The 20,755-nt window shown below is 44.8% G+C and overlaps 2 protein-coding genes across 10 annotated transcripts in view; one reads left to right on the top strand and one right to left on the bottom strand.

The window, feature by feature from the left end:
- LOC120404425 (cryptochrome-1-like) overlaps window positions 1–1,162 on the bottom strand; it is a 63,617-nt gene extending 62,455 nt beyond the window's left edge. For all 6 annotated transcript variants that reach the window (XM_039536931.1, XM_039536925.1, XM_039536928.1 and 3 more), the window contains exon 1: window positions 972–1,162. The gene's annotated coding sequence lies outside the window, so the exon portion shown is untranslated. The remainder of the gene's footprint in view (window positions 1–971) is intronic.
- Window positions 1,155–20,261, top strand: UBE2T (ubiquitin conjugating enzyme E2 T). Of its 4 annotated transcripts, XM_039536936.1 has the most exons (8): window positions 1,434–1,453; window positions 2,865–2,868; window positions 8,779–8,891; window positions 10,145–10,214; window positions 11,189–11,294; window positions 11,975–12,073; window positions 12,222–12,305; window positions 19,896–20,261. In XM_039536936.1, the coding sequence occupies exons 3-8, from the start codon at window positions 8,783–8,785 to the stop codon at window positions 20,022–20,024; spliced, it is 597 nt and encodes a 198-aa protein (XP_039392870.1). In that variant the 5' UTR covers window positions 1,434–1,453; window positions 2,865–2,868; window positions 8,779–8,782; the 3' UTR covers window positions 20,025–20,261. The 4 variants fall into 4 exon arrangements, with proteins under 4 accessions (XP_039392868.1, XP_039392867.1, XP_039392870.1 ...); XM_039536934.1 differs by lacking the exons at window positions 1,434–1,453; window positions 2,865–2,868 and adding an exon at window positions 1,155–1,311; XM_039536933.1 differs by lacking the exons at window positions 1,434–1,453; window positions 2,865–2,868 and adding an exon at window positions 1,344–1,385.
- The last annotated feature ends 494 nt before the right edge of the window (window positions 20,262–20,755 follow it).

The following is a 20,755-nucleotide window of genomic DNA, read 5'->3' as shown; positions in this document are numbered from 1 at the left end:
GAGCGATATATCATTATTATTTGTATTGAAGTAGGGCCTAGGAGCCCCAATCAGGGACCAGGATCCCACAGTATAAACACAGAACAAAAAGTCAGTCCCTTCCCCACAGAGTTTATAGTCTAAGTACCTGTGCAGCCAAGGCCTTTGTGGGGAGGGGAGGGGAAGCAAGAATTCACCTCAACCAGTTCTTAAAGTGGTCTGAATAAAGTTTGTGGGGATCTATCATAATCTAGGAGCAGCAGCTTTGGAAAGACAGTGCTTGAAGTGCACCCGACTGATTTAAAACCTTATTTTTACTGGGTCTGCAACCCCTTGTAACCTGTCCTGGCACAAACTGATCTTACACATTGACCTCAGCCAGCTACTGTACAGTGTGACTAACCCTGAGCATGCAAAAAAATCACGAGTCAGGCCACCAAATCTCAAGATTTAAATAGATATATAAAACCACAGGTCTCTTGCCCTCCGCCTTCTCATTTACAAGCCTTTGGGGTGACACGACTCTTGCTTCACAACAGCACCAGGTGTTTCTCCACCACCCTGAGTGGCTGTAAACCAGGCTGGAGATCCTCAGGCAAGCCCCTGACCCTAGCAGCTGGGGTGAGACCTCCCCCCTTCCATGAGTGTGTGCGTGCAAGCATGTGTGAAATTCTCACACCATCCCACAACTGCAGCAGCTGGGGCAAAACCTCCCCTTCCCCCAGCGAGGCCTGTGTGCCAGCACATATGTGCGAGCACTGCTAAGAGGGGACATTCTCAGGCAATCCCGACTCCAGCAGCTGGGTCCAAACCCCCCATATAGTGATGTATGTGTACCTGCACACACATTTGTCGTCAATAGAGTGTGCAAACCCAGCCCACCCCATGCACCCCAGGGGTCAGAACCCCCCTCCCAGTGTGGACTGGGCTCAAGCCCCATCCACCCCCAGGGCCCTGCCTAGAAGGTGCAGGGCAGCAGAGAGGCCACTGACCTCCCTCACCCCGCCCCCTGTGGGGAGGGTGTCCGCGAAGAGAGGGGGCGGGACCCCAGGTTAGCTCCTCCAATCCCACACCGCGTCTCCTCCCCGCTCCCGAGGTTTAAAGCCCCAGGGCGGTGCCTTCGGGTCCCTTCCGGCCAATCAGCTCCGCGCTCCCCGCAGATCGGCACCTCCTGCAGAGCGACTCAGAGTGGGCCCTGCTGGTTGCTAGGTGCCCCGGGAAGTCTCGCCCCTGGGTGTGGGGAGGCGGGGCCGCCAGTCCCGTCCCGCGTTGCCCCTCGCACCCAGCGTGTTCGGTTGGCTGCGGCGGCGTCCCGAGGCCGAGGCTGTGCGGGTGAGTGGGGGCGGGGCGCTCGGTCGCGCGCGCGGGGAGCCCGGGGCCGCCTGGGGTGGTCATGGCGGAGGGGGGTAGGTAGCTGCCGTGGGGGGTGACCAGAGCCCTGGAGCCGGGGTGGGGGAAGGTGGCCCCGTGGGAGGTGACCCTGATCCGCGGGGCAGTTAGTCCCAATGGGGAGTAACTCTGACCCTGAGAGTGGGGTGGTCATAGGGGGCAATTAGCCCTCCGGGGGGGGTGACCCTGACTCTGGAGGAATGGGGGGGCAGTTAGCCCTCGGGGTGACCCTGACTCTGGGGAATGGGGGCAGGTCGCCCTCCGGGGGGGGTGTGACCCTGACTCTGGGGGAATGGGGGGCAGTTAGCCCTCCGGGGGGTGTGACCCTGACTCTGGGAATGGGGGCAGTTAGCCCTCCGGGGTGTGACCTGACTCTGGGGAATGGGGGCAGTTAGCCCTCCGGGGTGACCCTGACTCTGGGGAATGGGGGCAGTTAGCCCTCCGGGGTATGACCTGACTCTGGGGGAATGGGGGGCAGTTAGCCCTCCGGGGGGGTGACCCTGACTCTGGGAATGGGGGCAGTTAGCCCTCCGGGGTGTGACCTGACTCTGGGGAATGGGGGCAGTTAGCCCTCCGGGGTGTGTGACCCTGACTCTGGGAATGGGGGCAGTTAGCCCTCCGGGGTGTGACCCTGACTCTGGGGAATGGGGGCAGTTAGTCCTCTGGGGGTGACCCTGACTCTGGGGGAATGGGGGGCAGTTAGCCCTCCGGGGGGGGTGACCCTGACTCTGGGGGAATGGGGGGCAGTTAGCCCTCCGGGGAATGGGGGGCGGTTAGCCCTCCGGGGGGGTGACCCTGACTCTGGGGGAATGGGGGGCAGTTAGTCCTCGGTGGGGGTGACCCTGACTCTGGGGGAATGGGGGGCAGTTAGCCCTCCGGTAGGGGGTGACCCTGACTCTGGGAGAATGAGGGGCAGTTAGCCCTCCAGGGGGGGTGACCCTGACTCTGGGAGAATGAGGGGCAGTTAGCCCTCCAGGGGGGTGACCCTGACTCTGGGGGGGAGGGGCTGGATTGGGGGCAGGTGGCCTCCATGGGGGAGTGATCCTGACCCTGTGAGTGGGGTGGTCACAGATGGGCAGGTGGCCCCCCCCGGGGGGTGTGTGACCCTGACTCTGGGGGTGGGCTGATCATGTAGGGGTGGGGGGAAGTTAGTCCCCATGGGGAGTGACCCTGATTCTTGGGGCAGGTTGGTTATAGTGGGGGGATGGGAACAGTTACTCCTTATGGGGAATGTCCCTGAACAGGGATTTCCCCACTTTCCTCCAGCCAGTCGTTTTCCAGCTAGATCTAGTTTTTTAAATTTTCTAGTTTGAAAAAAAATTCATTTTGTTGTTTGGAAATTTGAATTGAAGTTGAAACATTAACACACACTTTAAAAGCATATGTATGGTAAAATACTTGTTCCTGAAAACGCATAATAGGTTTGAAACGTATGAACAAAGACTAGCTGCCTCCTGCAGCTGTTTGTTATGACAGTGCTGGCTCATTCATTTCAGACAGGTTGGCTGATCTAATAATTTTAAATTATGATTTATAAACAACAGTAAATCATCATAAATTCAAATACTGATGTTTATTGGTGTTTTATGGTGTTTAAAATGTGAGACCAAGAGTTAGCACCAAATTGCTTTGCCGACAAAAATGTATGAAACTTGCTTACAGTAACTGGGCAGCCACAGTAAGCTTAACTCTTTTATTGAAACTTCATGAAAGTTTATGCATATATATAGAAGGAATTAATATAATTTGTTCTTGGGATGACTAGATTAGTGTGTTTAGTGACTTTGCTCTAGAATGCTAGATTTGTGACTGGGAAACTTATAGAAATATGTTTCCTATTAGTCAAGGTTTTTTAAAATGCCTTATTTGCCAAGGTCGTTATCTCGCATTGTCGCTGTCTAGAGAGGTCATTATCTTGGGGAGTTTCTGAACTAAAACACTTTAATAATTTTTCAAAAGTAAATTTAAATTAAATACATTAAAAAAATTGATATATATTTTGCTTTAGAAATCTAAAACTGTTATGTGTTTGGTGTAATTTGCATTGCCCTCTATTAAATTTTCATTATCCTAACAAAACATTTAATTTATTAATTATGACAGTCTGTACTCTTATGTTCACCCTTTTTACAAGGCTAGGATAAATTTTGCACAAAGTATGCCTTGTGAGGTATCATTTCAAAACTCATCATCTGTCAAACTTTATTGTCCTGGTAAAATGTGTAGCAACATTGTATGTGAAGTTATAGAATTCTACTTTATAAGGCATGTTCCAAGTCTGGGGAACCAGCTTCAAACCGGTTCCCCAGAGACAAAAGACTAGCCAACACTTCATCCAGGTGTCAACAAAATCAAATGGACTATCACCTGGTTAATTGGCCATTCTTTGGCAGGAAGAAAGGTGTGAGTGAGAACTTTACATATTGACAGCAAAACAGCTGGAAGTTTCTGGCCTCCAGTCTCCCATCACCTGAACCCTAGATGGAGATGATCTTCAAAGGGAGAAGAGAACTATAAGAAATGAGGAGAGAAGCCCCAAAACACTCCTTTCTCTTTGCTCACAGCATCAGAAACACCTGAAGGAACACTGAACTGGGGAGGGAGCTTGACTGAAAGGATTCTAGCCAGCGAGACTGCAAAAGCATGTGGCAAGAAAGACATTGTACTTTGAATTCACTTAGCCTGCTAAGTAAGTTATTAGTTGCATTTTGCCTTTTATATTTTTGTAACCAATTTTGACTTTTATGCCTCATTACTTGTAATCACTTACAATCTTTCTTTCTGTGGTTAATAAACTTGTTTTATTGATTTATCTAAACCAGTGTGTTTGGATTAAAGTGTTTGGGAATCTCCACCTGAGATAACAGGGTTTGTGCATATCAATTTCTGTTTATGTAATGATGGATTTTATATGAACTTGCTTTGTCCAGTAGAGTGCTGGACAGTACAAGATGCATATTTCCAGGGGAAAGTCTGGGACTGGAGAGTTTGCTGGTGTTCTGCAGTGTAATTCATGACTGACTGACTATAGCACTCATACTGTGTAGCTGGGAGCAAGTTACATGCTGGAGGCTGTGTGTGAACAGACCAGGAGTGGTTGTTCTCACAGTGAAGCAGTGTAAAAGACACCCCAGTTCAAAAACTAAGGGGAAACTGCTGTTCAACAGTCCAGATTGCACCCTGGGTAATGTCACATTCTTATATGTTTTATATGTTGCAGGTCAAAGTGAAAATGAAAAGGCAAAAAACAATTCAATTTTTCCACTCAAAGGCCTCAAAAACCAGCCAAGATGAAGAACACACCAAGAATCAGGAATATATCAACATGTCATCTGAAGGTTTAAGTGGTGTATCTACATCTGAACAGTCAGAAGCACAAATACAACTACTTACTGAAGAAACAGTGTCTCCACAACCTGAAGGCAGTTCCCAATGTTTGTTGGTCAAGCTTTTTCCATTTATTGAAGTTACAAAAGATGGTGCACCTCTTGCAAAAAAGCTAACGAAGAAGGAAAGCTTCCCACTGCTACAATTGGTAATACTGGAGGAGCTTAGTTTGCCAGACCTATCAGCAAAGCCAATGCTGATAAACTACATGAAAAGGCTGCAAAACACCAAGCCTCTGTAGTGCATCAACATGCAGAAAGCCTTATAAGCCAGTTACTGTCAAAACCAAGTCTAGAAGTACTTAATGAGGCCATTAAGAATGCTGAATACACAACACAGTTTGTGGGAACAAACATGGTGGTCGCATCATACTTTCTATTTAAGTAAGAGATACCACACACTACAAACTGGAGGTCAGTGTTAAGTGCATTGTCACTTGTTAACCCTGAAGTTAGATACTAATTCTGAACAAGACCGGCAAATGCTCTCTATCTTTCTGGAAGAAACTCAAGTGGTTAGAAGCATGCGGTGCAACAGTGAAAGACTTAGCAGTTGAAAAAGTGAAGAATTCTCTTACCACATTCAAAAAATTTGCATACATGGCTCATGAATGCACTGATGGCAAGTGGGTGTCAAGTATTAAGTCATTGTGTACGTTATCTTGATGCTAGTGGTAGGCCAGTAGATGTCTCTTCTATAATCCGAACATCTAGAAATGCATCGGCTGCATCTGTGACAACCCACATCTTAAAAGAGTTAAATGTTTGTAAATTGGACCCCAAACAGATGGCTGCTTGTGCATTTGATGGAGCAGCAAACTTCATTGGAAGACATGGTGGAGTACAAGCTTTGCTCAGAGAAAAGTGTAACCCTAATCTCTCCTATGCACACTGCAAAGGCTATCTACTCCAGCTAGCACTAGTACGAGCTGTAGAATCTTCAAAAGACATTAAAAAAGCCATAATTGTAATGTCTTCATTGTACTCTTTTTCAGCAAGAGTCCAAAAAGACTGAATGTATTGGAAGAAATAGAAGATGCTGTGGGACTGAAGTTCAAATTAGTCCAAGAGAAAACCCATTGGCTTTTTCGTGAGCGATCGTTGGCTGTTGTCTTAAAATTACTGCAACCCTTATTACTGGCTTTGGAAAGTATCTACCAAGAGTGGACCGATCTAAGTAGTGAGGCTAGTGCACTATTTTGCTACTATGTTCAGAGAAAACAATCGCTTTTCTCTCTCTTGTAAGTCTACTGTTGAAACCACTTGGGTCATTAAACAATGCCATCTAGGCATCTGCTACAACAGTAGTAGATCTTTGTCCAGCAATTGATCCAACTGTAGCTTCTATCAGAGAAATATCTATTGAAAACGTACTGGAAGAAGCAAAGACTTCAATCCAGAAGTTAACTAATGAAGGACTAATGACTCTTCCTTAAGTGAAGAGGACAAGAAGTGTTTTTGTTAAGCCAGTTGAAAAAGTACATTGACTTGATTCTTACAAATCTACAACAGCGACTTCTGGATTCTACTCAACCTCTGTGTAGCTTTTACAGATGTCTGTCTTATAAAACACCGGCAATTGAGTGAAGTGAGGCACTGCCAGCAATGGGGCTGCCATGTGGTCAGGACAGAATAGAGAATTTGAACGCACAGTGGAATGTCATACAACGAATGAATGAAGATTTGACTGCAGCTTCTTTTTTATCACTGTTAGTGGCTCAACCTGATCTTTGTGCTATATTTCCTGGGATGAAAGAAGTAGGAATTCATCTCTTGCTACTCCCAGTCACAACAGCTACAGTTGAGCGTTCTTTTTCATTATTGAACAGGATTTCGTGTTCTGAAAAAAGTCGCCTTCAGCCTGATCATGTGAATGAACTAATGAGCATATCAATTGAAGGACTGGAAGTACCGGACACATGAGAAGCCACCAAAGATGAACACATTGCATTAGAGAAGTTCATTAACAAAGCTGGGCAAAATTACAAGAAACCAAGAAGGATGTAGCCATAGTGCTTCACAGAAGGCTTAAATAGCCAACTTCATTTGTGTGATGATTTTTAAAATGAGTTAAATCTAATAAAATACTTGTGGAACATTTTTCAGTTTTTACTATGGTGCCATACAGCCCACCTTTGTCCTCATGGTCTCGCCCCTTGGCTCTCACCCCGCCCTGTAAATTCAAATACTGCCTCTAATTTCAATTCCTGGGGAGAAAACAATGTGGGGTAATCATGGGGAGATGGCAGACAGTTAGCTCTCATGGGGGGAGGGGGGAGTTGACCCTGACTCGGGGGCGGGGGGGCGCATGAGGGAATGCTTGGTTCTTCCCCACAGCTGGGTGGTGGCAGAGGGATACATAGTTATCATTATCCTGGTGTGGGATGAGTGACACCGTACCACCTCCCCCCTCCACACACACAGGGGCAGATTGTCCCTGCTTTGAAGTAACCACTGACATGGAGTGCAGGGAGGCTATAATTTCTGACAGGTGAGACCGCTCCCATATTAGGAAGTTCCTGATTACTATTCATCTATCTTGCTGCAGGCAAGGTTGGACCCCACTTTAATTCCCACTTGCCAAAATCTGTTCCCCATTGCCAGTAACTATTTTTTGGCAGATTAAGGGAAATTTTCCTGGTTCTCTTTCTTGTCCCAGCTAGTGGGTGAGGATGTTTTCGTGTTTGACTGGGAATATTCATGGAGATTGCTCAGGACGGTTTTAACCACATACATTTGTACTGTATTGCAGCCACAACATGTTATAATGTGTTTTGGTCCCAACAGTCCTGATGGTCTTGTAACTGGTTACCCAGCATGGTTGATTATTTTGAACCTGCGTTGTGTATGAGCTGGCTTATAAGATGGTTTGGTCAGTTTTTTGTTATAGAATCATAGAAATGTAGGTCTGGAAGGAACCTCAAGAGGTTATCTAGCCCAGTGGTTCTCAATCTTTTTGGGCTCAGGACCCATTTGTAAATGTTTATGGTCCATTGTAACCCAGTAAGTAGTCTGGGGATGGAGGCCTTGGGGTGGTTTTGGTCGGATCCTGCACGGCACTCATCCCAAATGCTGGCTCCTGCAGCTCCTGTGCTGTGGGGCTGACTACAGGAGCCATTTGTGTGAGTGGAGTCATGACCTGGCTCATGGGGTTACAGTGCCACTTGCTCAAATTTGGCCTACCTAGACTCCTGTTGTCATGATAGATGGGCAAAATCTGAGTGGCGCTGGGACCCCAGAGGTTGCAGTGCCTGGAGCAGGGAGGCAAGCCCAGCTAGCCCTGTGGGACAGGAGCTGTCACGTGACCACTTGAAACACTCTGATGACCCAATTTTGGGTACCGACCCACGGGTTGAGAAATCCTGATCTAGCCCATCTTCCCCGCCCTGCTGAGGAAGGATTAATAAAAAAAGACCAAAATTCCATGCTTTCGCCAAGATTTATACCTGGGGTAAAGCACGTTTTTGTTTTAACCTAGTCAGTACAGTTTAATAATAATACCTAGATTTCTATCTAACATTTTTCATCACTAGATCTCAAAGTGCTCTACGAAAGAGGTCAATGTCGTTACTGCCATTTTTGCAGAGGAGAAAATTGAGGCACAGTGGTTTGAAGTGACATGCCTAAGGTCATGCAGCAAGCCAGTGGCAGAACTGGGAATAGAATTGAGGTCTCTCAAGTCCCAGCCCAGTGCTCTGCCCATTCTGGTGGACCAAATCATCTTACTACCTGGTCGGGCTACATGAGAGTGTATAAAATTTGGTTCTTGCTACCATAGAGATGAGATGTTTTTAAAGAATTCCAAGGATCGTTGTTGTTTTTCATGGCTCTGCCTCACCCTCAGCAGAATAGCTTCTAGTATTAAAGGCTAAGTGCTGGCTGTTGATGAGTATTTAATGGCGGCTTCAAATGACTGTCCTCCTTGCACAACTGGTGTCTGAGTTATTATTGTGAAAGCCAGTACCATTTCTACAGTATGAAAGGCGCTAGCTATAAGGTGCTAATTCTTCTTACAATATTTCAGCACAATGCAAAGAACTTCACGACTGAAGAGAGAGCTGCATCTGTTGACCACAGAGCCTCCACCAGGCATTATGTTCTGGCAAAACAAAAACCGGATGGATGATCTACGAGCCCGTATGTATTACCATCATGTTTTTTTTGGGGGGGGGCGGGGGGGGTGGTTGGTATGCGTTTCACTAAAATTGTCTCTGCTGTGGTAATGTTTACTGGGCAGTGTCTGTACTTAGCAAGTTGGGGATGAAATTAACCCCAGTCTGTGACATTTTTGTTTGAATCTTGTCCACTCTTCATCTTTTTTTTTAATTCCCCTTCTTTATGTTCCCTATTGATTGGATCCCTGGTCACATGGCTAGGGAGTGTGGACCAGGGGGAGTAGTTAAGGAAACAGCCACACTCATATGCTCCCTGTAACATGAGTTACTGTTGCTAGAAGTAGCTGTAGCCCCCTCTTATGGCTTTTCAACACTGCTGAAGGAGTCTGTGCATGTAGGGGGTTGGATGTGCTTTGCTAACAAGGTTTTATAGATAGCTTGGAGACTAAGGTTTCAGGTTTCCTGCTATGAGGAAGGCCAGACATCCACAGAGTTTTCCCTCCATAACTCAGCCTTTGGCCCTTTAGATTAACTCAATTTCAGGCACTGACTTCCAGAAGAAACAATACAGGGGAGCAGTATTGAAGATTATGGCCCTGTACTCCTAAACATTAGCTTTGCCACCGTAACCCAAGAGTTTGCTTGGGTCTCTAGGCCAAATCTCCGTCCTGGTTCTAGGGCTGAACATTATTTCAACGTCTTTTTCAACTATTGGCTGAAAATTCACCATAGTTATTGTATCATGCTCACAGTCTGGAACTTGAGAAATTTTCTCTCCTTCAGGAGTCATGGCCAATTTCAACGTCTGAAGTATGAGAAGGGAGGAAGTATCAAGGCTTTGCCTGGGTGTAAAGATAGGAAGGTCAGACACACAGACGGAATTTGTGAAATAACATACTCTTTCTTTACTATGCAGAGCACTCGCTCAGCTGAGCTCCAGCAATACAATTTTTGTCAGTGAAGAGGTTCCAACCTGTAACAGTCACACTTTTTTTTTTTTTTGCTTCCAAAATTAGATAACTAATGATTGTTTAGGCCTTCCCTAGTTCTCACTTAAAACATAGGGGTTCTTGACCTTACTGCACAGCAGGGTAGAACAAAATGTTTAGTGACGAGGTGGCAATGGTCACTTCTGTTGGCAGATCCGGACATTGCTACAGTTAGAAACGGTGTGATGGGAATGCACGACTGTAGCAGAAGCATGATGGGAGTGGGGGCGGGGGGAACACTTACCCATTTTGAATGTTATAGTTGTCTAATTTTTTTTTCTTTAAGAAATTTTGGGTGGTGCAAACACGCCATATGATAAAGGAGTTTTCAACTTGGAAGTAGTTGTTCCTGAAAGGTAATTAAATCACTGCATCTAGGAAGGTGGGCAGGAGGGAGAACACACATAGTAAGAGGGAATTTTTTTTAACTTCCTGTCAAATACGTCAGTTTGTGTGATATACGAAGAGGTGGTATCCTGTATATTAGGATGGAGCAATGGGCATAAAGTGTAATAGTTTGGTTCTTTGCCTTCAGCCTCCCTGTTTGTGACATTATCAATCAGTTTTTAGGTGAGAGAGATTTTATTAATGTACTTATTTATTTGTAATATGAAGATTTCACTTTCAAACTCCCAAGGTGTGTAACAATGCACACAAAAAATCTAGAAATACTTTGTCAGGATCCTTAAATTATTTTGATGCCTTTAAACAATTTTGAAAGGGGGAAAAAAAAAAAGGACCTGTATGGTGCATAAATTCATGGAGGGATAGGTCCATCAATGGCTGTTAGCCAGGAAGGGCAGGAATGGTGTACCTAGCCGCTGTTTGCCAGAAGCTGGGAATGAGCGACAGAGGATGACGATTACCTTGACAATTACCTGTTCTGTTCATTCCCTCTGGGGCACCTGGCATTGGCTGCTGTCGGAAGACAGGATACTAGGCTAGATGGACCTTTGGTCTGACCCAGTACTGCATCTTTTTCCTGTTCACAGCTAAAGTGAATTGATGTAACTAAAAGAGATGTCAGGGAAAATGAGAAAAGCAAGTAATCTGAGGCAACGAGAAGTTAGCTTCCGAGCAAAAGGGAATTTAGTGCTGTGCAAAGGACAGAAACCAAACTGAAAACAGTCAAGAGGGTATGGGCCAGAGATGGGGTGTTTCCTCCAAAAATGTGCTGAGGAGAAGATGGTTGGAATTTGCAAGTGGCTGGAGAGAGGACACTATAGTGTTGGTGGTGGTAATGTGGCAAATAGAATGCTAATGGAACTGAACATTCAATTTAGATTATATTTTAAATGAAAACTGTTTCTTTAACACCTCTTCTTAAAAGATATCCATTTGAACCCCCGAAGATTCGCTTTCTGACACCTATCTACCATCCCAACATTGACTCTGCTGGAAGGATTTGCCTGGATGTTCTCAGATTACCACCCAAAGTAAGGCAGTGCTACTCTAGTGGGGATCAACAAGGTTACAGATGATGCTAAACTCCCCTATTGTCCCAGCTGTAAAAAGCTTCACTGATATTTAATATTGGCTCTTGTTTACATGGATACTCATGATACAGGTGACTGTATAATGCATGCCATTGGTTATTCACTAAGATGTATTTTTCTTTGCTTTTTTTAATGCTTTAAGGGCTGGGATTCTCGAAGGGACCTATGAGTCAGGTGCCCCTCTGAAAATCCTGATACAATACAGATGTAGATGACACTGCGGATCAGTGTCAATTAAGTTGGAGTGAGATCTCTGCATCACTAGAATTGCTCTCTTGAAATGGCCCGAATAGAAGCTGCCCAGCTAATTGGTATGAGCGCTATGCCTCTGTCTGTCTGCTGTAGAGCAAGTTAGCACTGTAGCTGTGGTGAACCAAAAGAGTGAGAGCCAGGTCAGTCCTGGAATGCTTTTCTCCTTTATAGGAGAGGTCAAAACCTTACTGGTTTGAGATCCACTAACCTGGCATCAGATGTCTTCCCTGCTGTATAAACTGACCACCTGGTGGTAACCACCTTATGTACTGCATTGAGGTCTGGAAACTCCAGAGGAAAATTAGTTTTCTGTATGTCAGCTAATAATCCCTGTTAAGCTCTGTTTTTATTGTTCTGTTTCTGTGAAGGGTGCATGGAGGCCGTCCCTGAATATCTCCACATTGCTGACCTCCATACAGCTTCTGATGAGCGAGCCTAACCCCGATGACCCCCTCATGGCAGACATAGTACGTACTCTTCTTTTGTTCCCTTGGTGCAAATTAGAGCAGAGACTATGTGGTACTTGTGCTCATTCTTCTATATAGGGAACTAAGAGTGTTCACAGGTGCTTGATTAAGTGTCTATCCTCCTTGTCTCTTGCTTTATTATTTCTAGTCCTCGGAGTATAAATACAACAAGGAAGTGTTCATCAGAAATGCCAAACAATGGACTGAGAAGTATGCAAGCCAGCAAAAGAGGGTAAGAAATGTACCATGCTTTGACTCTGCTACAAAGGAATTGGGTGTAGGCTAATCTTCACATGTATAATCTTGCTAGTCCTCAGGAAGTAATATGAGTGACGCAGATATAGGCATCACTTTCAATACTCTTCTTTTTTTCTTGCCTCTAACCCACTGATCCCAGTGCATGTTTGGATGTCTATTTCAGGTTCCAATTCCAGTATTTTTTTATTGGGAGTGGATTGCCTGTCTTCATAGAATTGAGTCCCTGGGTTGCCAGGGCTGTGATTGTGCCATAATGTAAACTCTCTGAATTTAACTTTGCTCTTTAAGAAATTGGCCTACTAAACCCAGGGTTGTGAGTTCAATCCTTGAGGGGGCCATTTAGGGATCTGGGGCACCAAAACAAAAAGCCCCCGAAAACCTCAGGGACAGTACTTGGTCCTGCTAGTGAAGGCAGGGGACTGGACTTGATGACCTTTCAAGGTCCTTTCCAGTTCTATGAGATAGGTATATCTCCAAATTTTTGTTAATTCTGTTTAGGTAAACTTTACTTTGTTTCCCTACCCATGTTGTCATAGCTAGAGATTCCTGTGTATGTGGCCTAGCATACACTTAAAGTTTTGTCTGTATAACTATAGTGATATAGTTATACAGGCAAAACCTTCCTAGTGTAGATGCAGCTTATACCAGCATAAGGACTTTTTTGCTGATATAACTGCAGCTAGGTGTACACTATAGACTTCTACTCGGATAACTATGTCAGCTGGGATGTGAAGAAGTGTGTGATCCCTGACTGACAGAGCTGTGCTGGCAGAAGCCCCTAATGTAGATGCAGGTATTCTAGCAAAGCTGCTCTTCTACCAGTATAGTTTGTGTCATTTGTGATGGGGTCGGAGAGGTGGTTTTACCATATATGTAGACCATATTCTGTCGGCGTAGCTGTTTCCACACTAAGTGTGCTTTCCTGGTATGGTATTCCTGTACCAGTAAAGTGCTCCTAGTGTAGACATAGCTTGTGTCTACACTAGGGCTCTTTGCTGGTTCTAAAAACGTTTATTTAAAAAAAATCACACCCATTACTGACATTATTATACTGGCAACATTTCTAGAGTATACCTGACCTGTGTCTCAGGTGAGTCCTTCCACTTCCCGTGTCTGCTCTACATGGACTTATGAAAAGTGCCCTGGGATATTTTTAAGAGTTGGGGTCTGTCAAAATATCCCTTCCTGTTGTACTTTGTGCTGGCTTTCTGTTTGAGTAATATAAATGTACAGTTATCTTTGGGAAATGTATGGTCATATGCAGATTATAGAAGGGGATTATGTCCTCTTAACATGGGGATTGCTCACGACATCTGTCACAGGGTGGCTGGCCCCTGTAACTGAGTAGGTCCAGGTCCTCTATGCCAGAGCAGGTGCTTCCAGCTAGGCCAGGTAAGGGGGCAGGGTTGCACCTGCCGCTATAGAGTGAGTTCCACTGAAGGGCTGGCTATGAGAAGGCACTGGCTGATGGAGAGTGAGACAGGAAATTGCAGGAGGCAGGACTGCCAGAATCCCTGTTGAGGGGAGGTATTGAAAGCCTGAGATTCAAAGGGTGAGCTGAGAAAATGTTTTTGTTGGTTTGTTTAAGTTTGGGAATAAAACTGCATGAAAGAGACTTTGGGTGTGGCAGAGTGTTTTGGCAAGCTGGGGAGAAGCCCTGCCTTGTGACAACATCCCTCTACTAGTATTTGTGAGAGGTTAAATGAATTTAACAAAAGTTGATTCCATGCTTTATTATTTATTTGTATTGTGGTCATGCCTAGAAACCCCAGTCAAGGCTTCTGATCCCTTTGTGCTAGGCACTGTGTACACACACGCTGAACTGAGGGTCCCTGCCACAAAGACTTTGCAGTCTGAGTATATATAATGAGAGACAGTGGCTGGATACAACGAACGTATGGGGGAGCATAACAAAGTAGTGCAATGATTATGATTAGAGTAGAAAGCAGAGGACAGACACACCAGCTGCCCAGCCAATGTTACGTGTTTTGTAAGCCTTACAAATGTACTAACCTTATGTTCACAGGCATGGAAGGTGCTGGTCACTCCTCTCTGTGGTTTTACCATGTGGGTAAAACATATAGAGCCTGCTATTCAACCCTTTTCCTTATGTGTAGCTCCTGAAGATGGAGCTAGACATTTTAGATCTCCTCCAACAAATTTATTCTAGTCATAATAGACTGCCTCTAGCTGCCCCAGTCCTGTGGTGATGCTCAATGGGGACAAGGGAGTGGGCTGTCAACCCACTGAAGACTTTCTGGCAGGTGGGCTTCCTTAGTATCATGTTTGTTTGGGAGAGATCTCTTATGCTGAAGCATATTAGTGAAAGGATGAGATATAACTAGCCATCCTTCTGCATCCTCACCTGATGGAATGCCATGGTCCGGAGTCTTCCCAGAACTCCTTAGGCAACATTCAAAACATTTTCAGATAAAGTGTATACCTGAAGTCCTATGTTTAAGGTGACTAATAGACTCAGCAGGAGTTCCCTGGGATTTTACTCTTTGAGCAAGCTCCTGTATGTGTACAAAGTTGAGGCCCTACTAGGCCTAGTGTGAAAGGAGTGAGGGCAACAAGTCTGTCATAGTGATGATGGAGGAGAAATTGCCTCTTGCACAACATGAGACAAATGGTTGTAGGCATAGAATGCTAGGGCAAGTTTAGAGATGCGGTCTCTTGAGGCAGAACAACATGCAGCCAGCCACTGCCCATTTCCACATGCTCAGCAAAGAGACTGTGTTTTAGTATTCTCCCCTGGACACAGTGGGAGGGAGTAGAGCTTGTGGTAGAAGGGATGCTTTAATTTCTCACCGTATCAGCTACGGAGAGATAGAAGAGGGCTACTTAGGGTCTGATTTTTCCATTATCCTGCACCGTGTGTTGTCATGTAGGCCAGTGTAAAGAGCTCAGTTGGCAGCGTTACGCACTTTGCACTGCTGTGAATGACTGCATGAGGTACTGGGCCGTGGAGAATCAGGTCCTAGATGTGTGCAGGAGAGGGAAAAACAGGGACCCTGTTACTATCCCCCACAACTAGCTGCTGGGATGGATCGTGACTCAGAACTCTTCACAGTGCTTGATTAGAGAAGTGCAGCAACTGCGGAATAGCTTCTGTTTATTGACCCATCACATAAAATGGCTTTAACAAAGGAGTCAAAGGCGGCCTTCAGCCTCAGTTGGTTAGTGTTTCCTTTTTCCACTCAAATATCCAGCAAGCTGTAGAGGAAACAACTAGAATTGTTTTGCAATTGTAACACTAGGGGGCACCTGCACCCTTGACAATTGTCTGACTTCTGGAAAATAGCTGGGCAGTCTCATTTCCCAGACTAATGAAAATGGGCTGCTTGTTGTCCAACTTACCTTCCTACTGGAGAATGTACTTGTCTTGTTCCTCCAGTAGGTGGTGTATTTGGTTTTGTATTATCTCGGCTTCTCATGGCAAATGGGGACTGATGTCTGACAAAGTCCTTGCCTCCCAGGCTCTGCGCAGCTCTGTGCCTGCCCCTTGGCTCACTGCCTCCACCAACTCCTGTTCCACTGGGGCCCTGTGCTCAGCTAATCCTGCCTTTTTGTCACACTCCCTTTTTGTCTTTCTTCCCCAAGCACCTCTGTGGGCACCCTATGCACCCCAAACAAGCTCTCTGATCCTGCGTGCCATGGAGCCATTGTGCGATCCCAACACCCCATTTCTTCTGAGATCTCCCCTAACCTGACCACTCTCCTCCCTTAAATTAGTAATGTAAATCACATTTTAAAACTATGGGGAACTAACCCCATATAAACAATCAGCCTTGTGACATTACTTTGTGTAAGCCTTGTCCTCCCCTATCTTCATCGTTGAGCATTGTCTGTCCCAAAGTCCTGTCTAATTTAGACTGTAAGCTCTTTATGCAGGGATTGTTTTTCATTTGAAAGGTCTGTCTCCTATGTATACAGGTCTTGCTTTTGTGATTGGCAGCTCCATTGCAATGTAACTGTCACGGGAGGCTGTGATGGTGCAGAGTGAGGAGATCCCTTGGGTAACAATCTCTCAGCCCCGTAGGTTTTGCTGATGGGGACTGAGACCTTGAATGTGCCCAGTTTTCATTGGGGTGCCAGTATTGTGAGCACAGTAGTAGGATAATGCACACCTGGCACCTGTGTTGCTGCAATTATTCTGAACTAATGGCAAGTTTGTTTAAGATTGTTGATTTCATAGCTAGGTACAGAGAATTACAGTAATCAAGCCTGGAGGTCCATGAATGTGTGGATCAATGTGGCCAAGTCTGCACCTGCCAGGAGGATGCAAAGTTGTCATAGCAGTGGAGCCCTGCAAATCTGCAGATATCCCTTTTATATCTGCGGATATCCGCAGATCACGTTTGCGGCTTGCGGATCGGATGCGGATACAAATTTTGTATCCATGCATGGCTTTGCATACTGGCTGTAAGTTGAAAAGGGCATTCCCCTGTGGCCGTAGCTACTGGAATATCCAATCCAAGTGGACATTAGGCCTGTGGGTTGTTTCAAGGATTTGAGAGGGAGGCCGTATGATGCAGGTGCTTCCTTTCTCCACCAGCTTCACCTCAATCTTTCCAGTCAGCTGCTGTCATCTATTTGCTTATTTTAGTTTGTACTCCTTAGGTGCCCTGTAACTCCTCTGTATCCTGTTATGTACTTGGGGGAAAAAAAGACAATACGAGTGTTAAGGTTGCAAAGTCAAGCACTTGAGAGTTAGGAAGTGTCAGAGTTAAGGTTGTTTGTACAAACTGAATTTGCCCCCTTCTTTCGTAATACTCAGTCTTTTAATTAAATGATCACACACTTATTATTTATTTGTATTACTGTAGTGGCCAGGAGCCCTAGTCATGGACCAGAATTGCATTGTGCTAGGTAAAGACAAAGTACAAACTTTTTGCCAGAGCCCCCCTGCTTCATTTAGTGCAACAGATGGACAGTATTCACTGACATGGTTATTCAGTGTTTTTATTCTCATCATTGAGTTACCCTGTTCCTCACTTGTGCATATCATCCAAATCCTGCTCTGGAGACAGTATTATTAATTCTCTTGTGGGCTTTTCTAGGATGCTCTTCATTATAGTATCTGAGTTTTCAGAAACATTAATGAAATTATCTTCACAACAGCCCTATTGAGGTAGGGAGGCATTAATTCCATCTTATAGTGGGGGACTGAAGCACAGATATTGAGGCCAAAATAGCCCAAGTGTCCACAAATGTTGGGTGCCCAATTTGAGATGGATGGGGCCTGATTTTTCAGGTCACTTAGCATTTTTATGGCACTTCTTATGTTCAAACAACAGTTCCCATTGATTTAAATTAGCAGTTCTAAGTTCTCAGCACTTCTACAAATCAGGCTCCAGAATCTCAAGTTGGGCACCTAGAAAATGAACACAGTGGCCACCTGTGAAAATTTTGGTTTTACGTGACTCACCCTGTGTCACATAGGAGCTCTGTGGCAGAATCCAGTTCTTCAGGGTGGCATTCAACTGTTCTAACCATGAGACCATCCTTTCTCTTCCTGTAATTCACTGCCTTATTCATGACACAGTTAACTTCTGCAACAAATGAGACTGGGCTCCTGCCTGTTGAGTGCTAATGCCAATGTAAGATTCAGGCCTGTATTTTTGCCTAAGATGGCATTTTGGGTTTTGCTTGCCTGTTTGAGTCTTGATACACTTACATTCTTATTAATATGTGAGAACAAAGGACAAATGCCAGATGGGTTTATTAGCATACTGGGAACAGATAAGAGCAGTTTGTGTTACTAGAGCGCACACTTTAAGACTGTCTCAACTCCTATCTCAAGGCAAGGTCAAGCAACCATTGGGGAGGGGCAAATGGGGATTGGAGGGAAGGTATAAAACACTAAAAGGCCAAAGAAATGCCTGTCCCTGACCATAGCACAACCTCACTCCTTACCCCTGCCATGGGGTACAAAAGAGGTGGGACGAAGACCCCAGACCCACGACCCCACAAAATGGAACATGACCAAAAGTTGTAAGGGGTGGGACTATGGGTGTGCATCTCAGTTATAATTATGCCTGCTGAGGAGGGCTGGGACAGGACACTGGGAAACAAGGCTCTGTGACGTCAGAGTTGTGGGACACGTGCTTGCTGGAAACTAACCCCAATAAACATTGCATTGCCTGCACTTTGGATTTCTGGTCTTCTGCTTTCTGTCTGTGTAACAAGAACCAGGGGAGAGGGTGAAGGGAAAACACTCTTAACACTATAGACAACGGCTTCTTTCACTATGCAAACCTGATTTGTTCCCTGAACACTCTCATCTTGTGTACTGAATGAGATGGGAGTCCTCAGGAAAAATAGTTTGTGATCATGTAATTAAAGAGGAGGAGAGGAGCTTAGGGCAGTTCTACACTAGAAAGTTAGGACGACCCCGCTATGTCACTCAGGGATGTGAAAAATTCACACCTCTGGGAGACATAGTTAAGCTGGTGTAATCCCCAGTGTAGACAGTGCTAGGTTGACAAAAGAATTCTTTCATCAACCTACCTACTGACTCCCAGAGAGGTGAATTTACGACAGTGACAGAAGAACCCCTTCCATCACTGTAGCGAGTCTCTATGCTACAGCTATGCCACTGTAGCATTTCTAGCGTAGACATAACCTAAGGCTCTACTTGTTATGGCTGTGGGGGAAAAACAGGCTTGAAAATGTGTCCCAAGTGTCACCATCTGCCTGAGTGAGAAACAAATAGTTCTGAAGTGTGAGCTGCCCCATTTGTCTCATGGGTGGTGATTTGGATGCCCATGATAATACTTTAAATAAAAACATAGGTAACTAGAGTTGGTTGACATTTTCACAGGAATGTGTTTTTTGGCACACTTTTTGATTAATTTGTTTTTTTTAATGAAAATTTCAAAACTAACTTTTTAATTGAAATTTTTCATTTTGGTTTTCGGAAAACCAATTTTTTTTTTTTTACATTTTTGATATTTTTCTTTTCCATCTTTTGTTTAAAATTAAACGTAGTAGAATGAATTTCTAGGGTTATTCCTCACCCCCCACACACACACTTTTTCCCTTTTTTCCTTCACTCTAACTCTTCAGACTTCCTGAATTTTGGGAAAGTTCCAGAGTGGCAGAAGGAAACATAGGACTGGAAGGGACTTCCTGGCTCATCAAGTCCAGGCCCTGCTATCACAGGCAACCCCATCAAATAACCTGGGTCATAAATTTATCAAACTCTGTCTTAACACTAGTTAGGTTGTTCTCCCCCACTGTTCCTATTGGGAGGCTGTTCCAGAACTCACTTTTCTGATGGCTAGAAACCTTCTAATTTCCAGCCTAAATTGGTCAATTTATACACTTTTTTTTAGTGTTGGATTTGTATACAGTAGTCTGAGGTGCTTTGGGATATTTCCCCACACACACCATGTTATAAATGTGTAAGTCTGGCAATAATTTTCCAAGAGGAAGTGCTAGTGTATCTCCTGGAAGTGAATGCTCCTTCTAGGGCAACTTGATCTTTCAAACTGACTGTGAATGTTACAAATATAAAGGTAACCTTCTTTGTTTGAATCATTTGTGTCTTATGTACCAGGCTTCCAAACCTCCAGATGAGGAAGTGACCCAAAGCGAGGCTAGCACTCCCAAAGAATCTGCCATCTCCCAGAAAAGAAAAGCAAATGATATCAGCAGGAAGGAGAAAAAACCCTGCCTCGATTCATAGAGGTTTTCTGTGTAAATACACATTCATAAAAATGTTTAACACTGGCAGGTTTCACTTGTCTCTCTGTGCTTGAGCTGATACTTGCGATAGCAGGGGTTTGTTTTCAAATTTAAGCTTTTTATTCTCAGTAGCATTACATGTTTTGTATTCTTGTTCGTCTTGCATTGTTTGTCTCCAAGTATTGTGAAGGAAGGCAGAATTGGGAATAATAAATCAGTCTTGTATGTTTTAGAGTTCTCTTGTGATGATGGTCATTGTGTGAATGAGAAATTGCTTAACATTGCCCATGGACGGTACGTGGCCAGTCTGGCTTTTTTGTTTTTGTGGTTGATGACAGGCTAGAAATTGGAGCACATAATTAAAGGATGTACTTGAATTTGTAAGTAATATTTTGCTGTTTCCCGCCACAATTGAGACATTAGCACACCTGCCTGTAGCAGACACTTCAGTTTCCCTTGTTGGAGTAATAATAGTAAATGATACATGAGTGTGGACATACTGTATACTTTGTATCTCACCCTTTCCCCAGCCATCTTCCCACCTGTGCAATCAGTAACCAGCTCATAAATCAGAGGAACACTACTTCCACAAGCTGAGCAGATGGCTTAATGTTTTATAGCCCAAACTGGAGCGGAGTCTACGGGGAGACTTAAACTGATGTAATTTATACTTTCCAGTCCCTTAAGGCATATTTGCATCCACTCATCAACTTGTAACTTACACCTCAAGTC

The sequence above is a fragment of the Mauremys reevesii genome, linkage group 4 (assembly GCF_016161935.1).
Source record: "Mauremys reevesii isolate NIE-2019 linkage group 4, ASM1616193v1, whole genome shotgun sequence".
In the NCBI taxonomy this organism is placed as follows: domain Eukaryota; kingdom Metazoa; phylum Chordata; order Testudines; family Geoemydidae; genus Mauremys; species Mauremys reevesii.
This window is presented reverse-complemented; position numbering and strand designations above follow the sequence as displayed.

Coding starts and splice junctions, on each gene's coding strand:
- UBE2T (XM_039536934.1), top strand. CDS start 8,783: ATGCAAAGAACTTCACGACTGAAGAGAGAGCTGCATCTGTTGACCACA. Junction 8,892..10,144: donor GATGGATGATCTACGAGCCC/GTATGTATTACC, acceptor TTTTTCTTTAAG/AAATTTTGGGTGGTGCAAAC. Junction 11,295..11,974: donor TTCTCAGATTACCACCCAAA/GTAAGGCAGTGC, acceptor GTTTCTGTGAAG/GGTGCATGGAGGCCGTCCCT.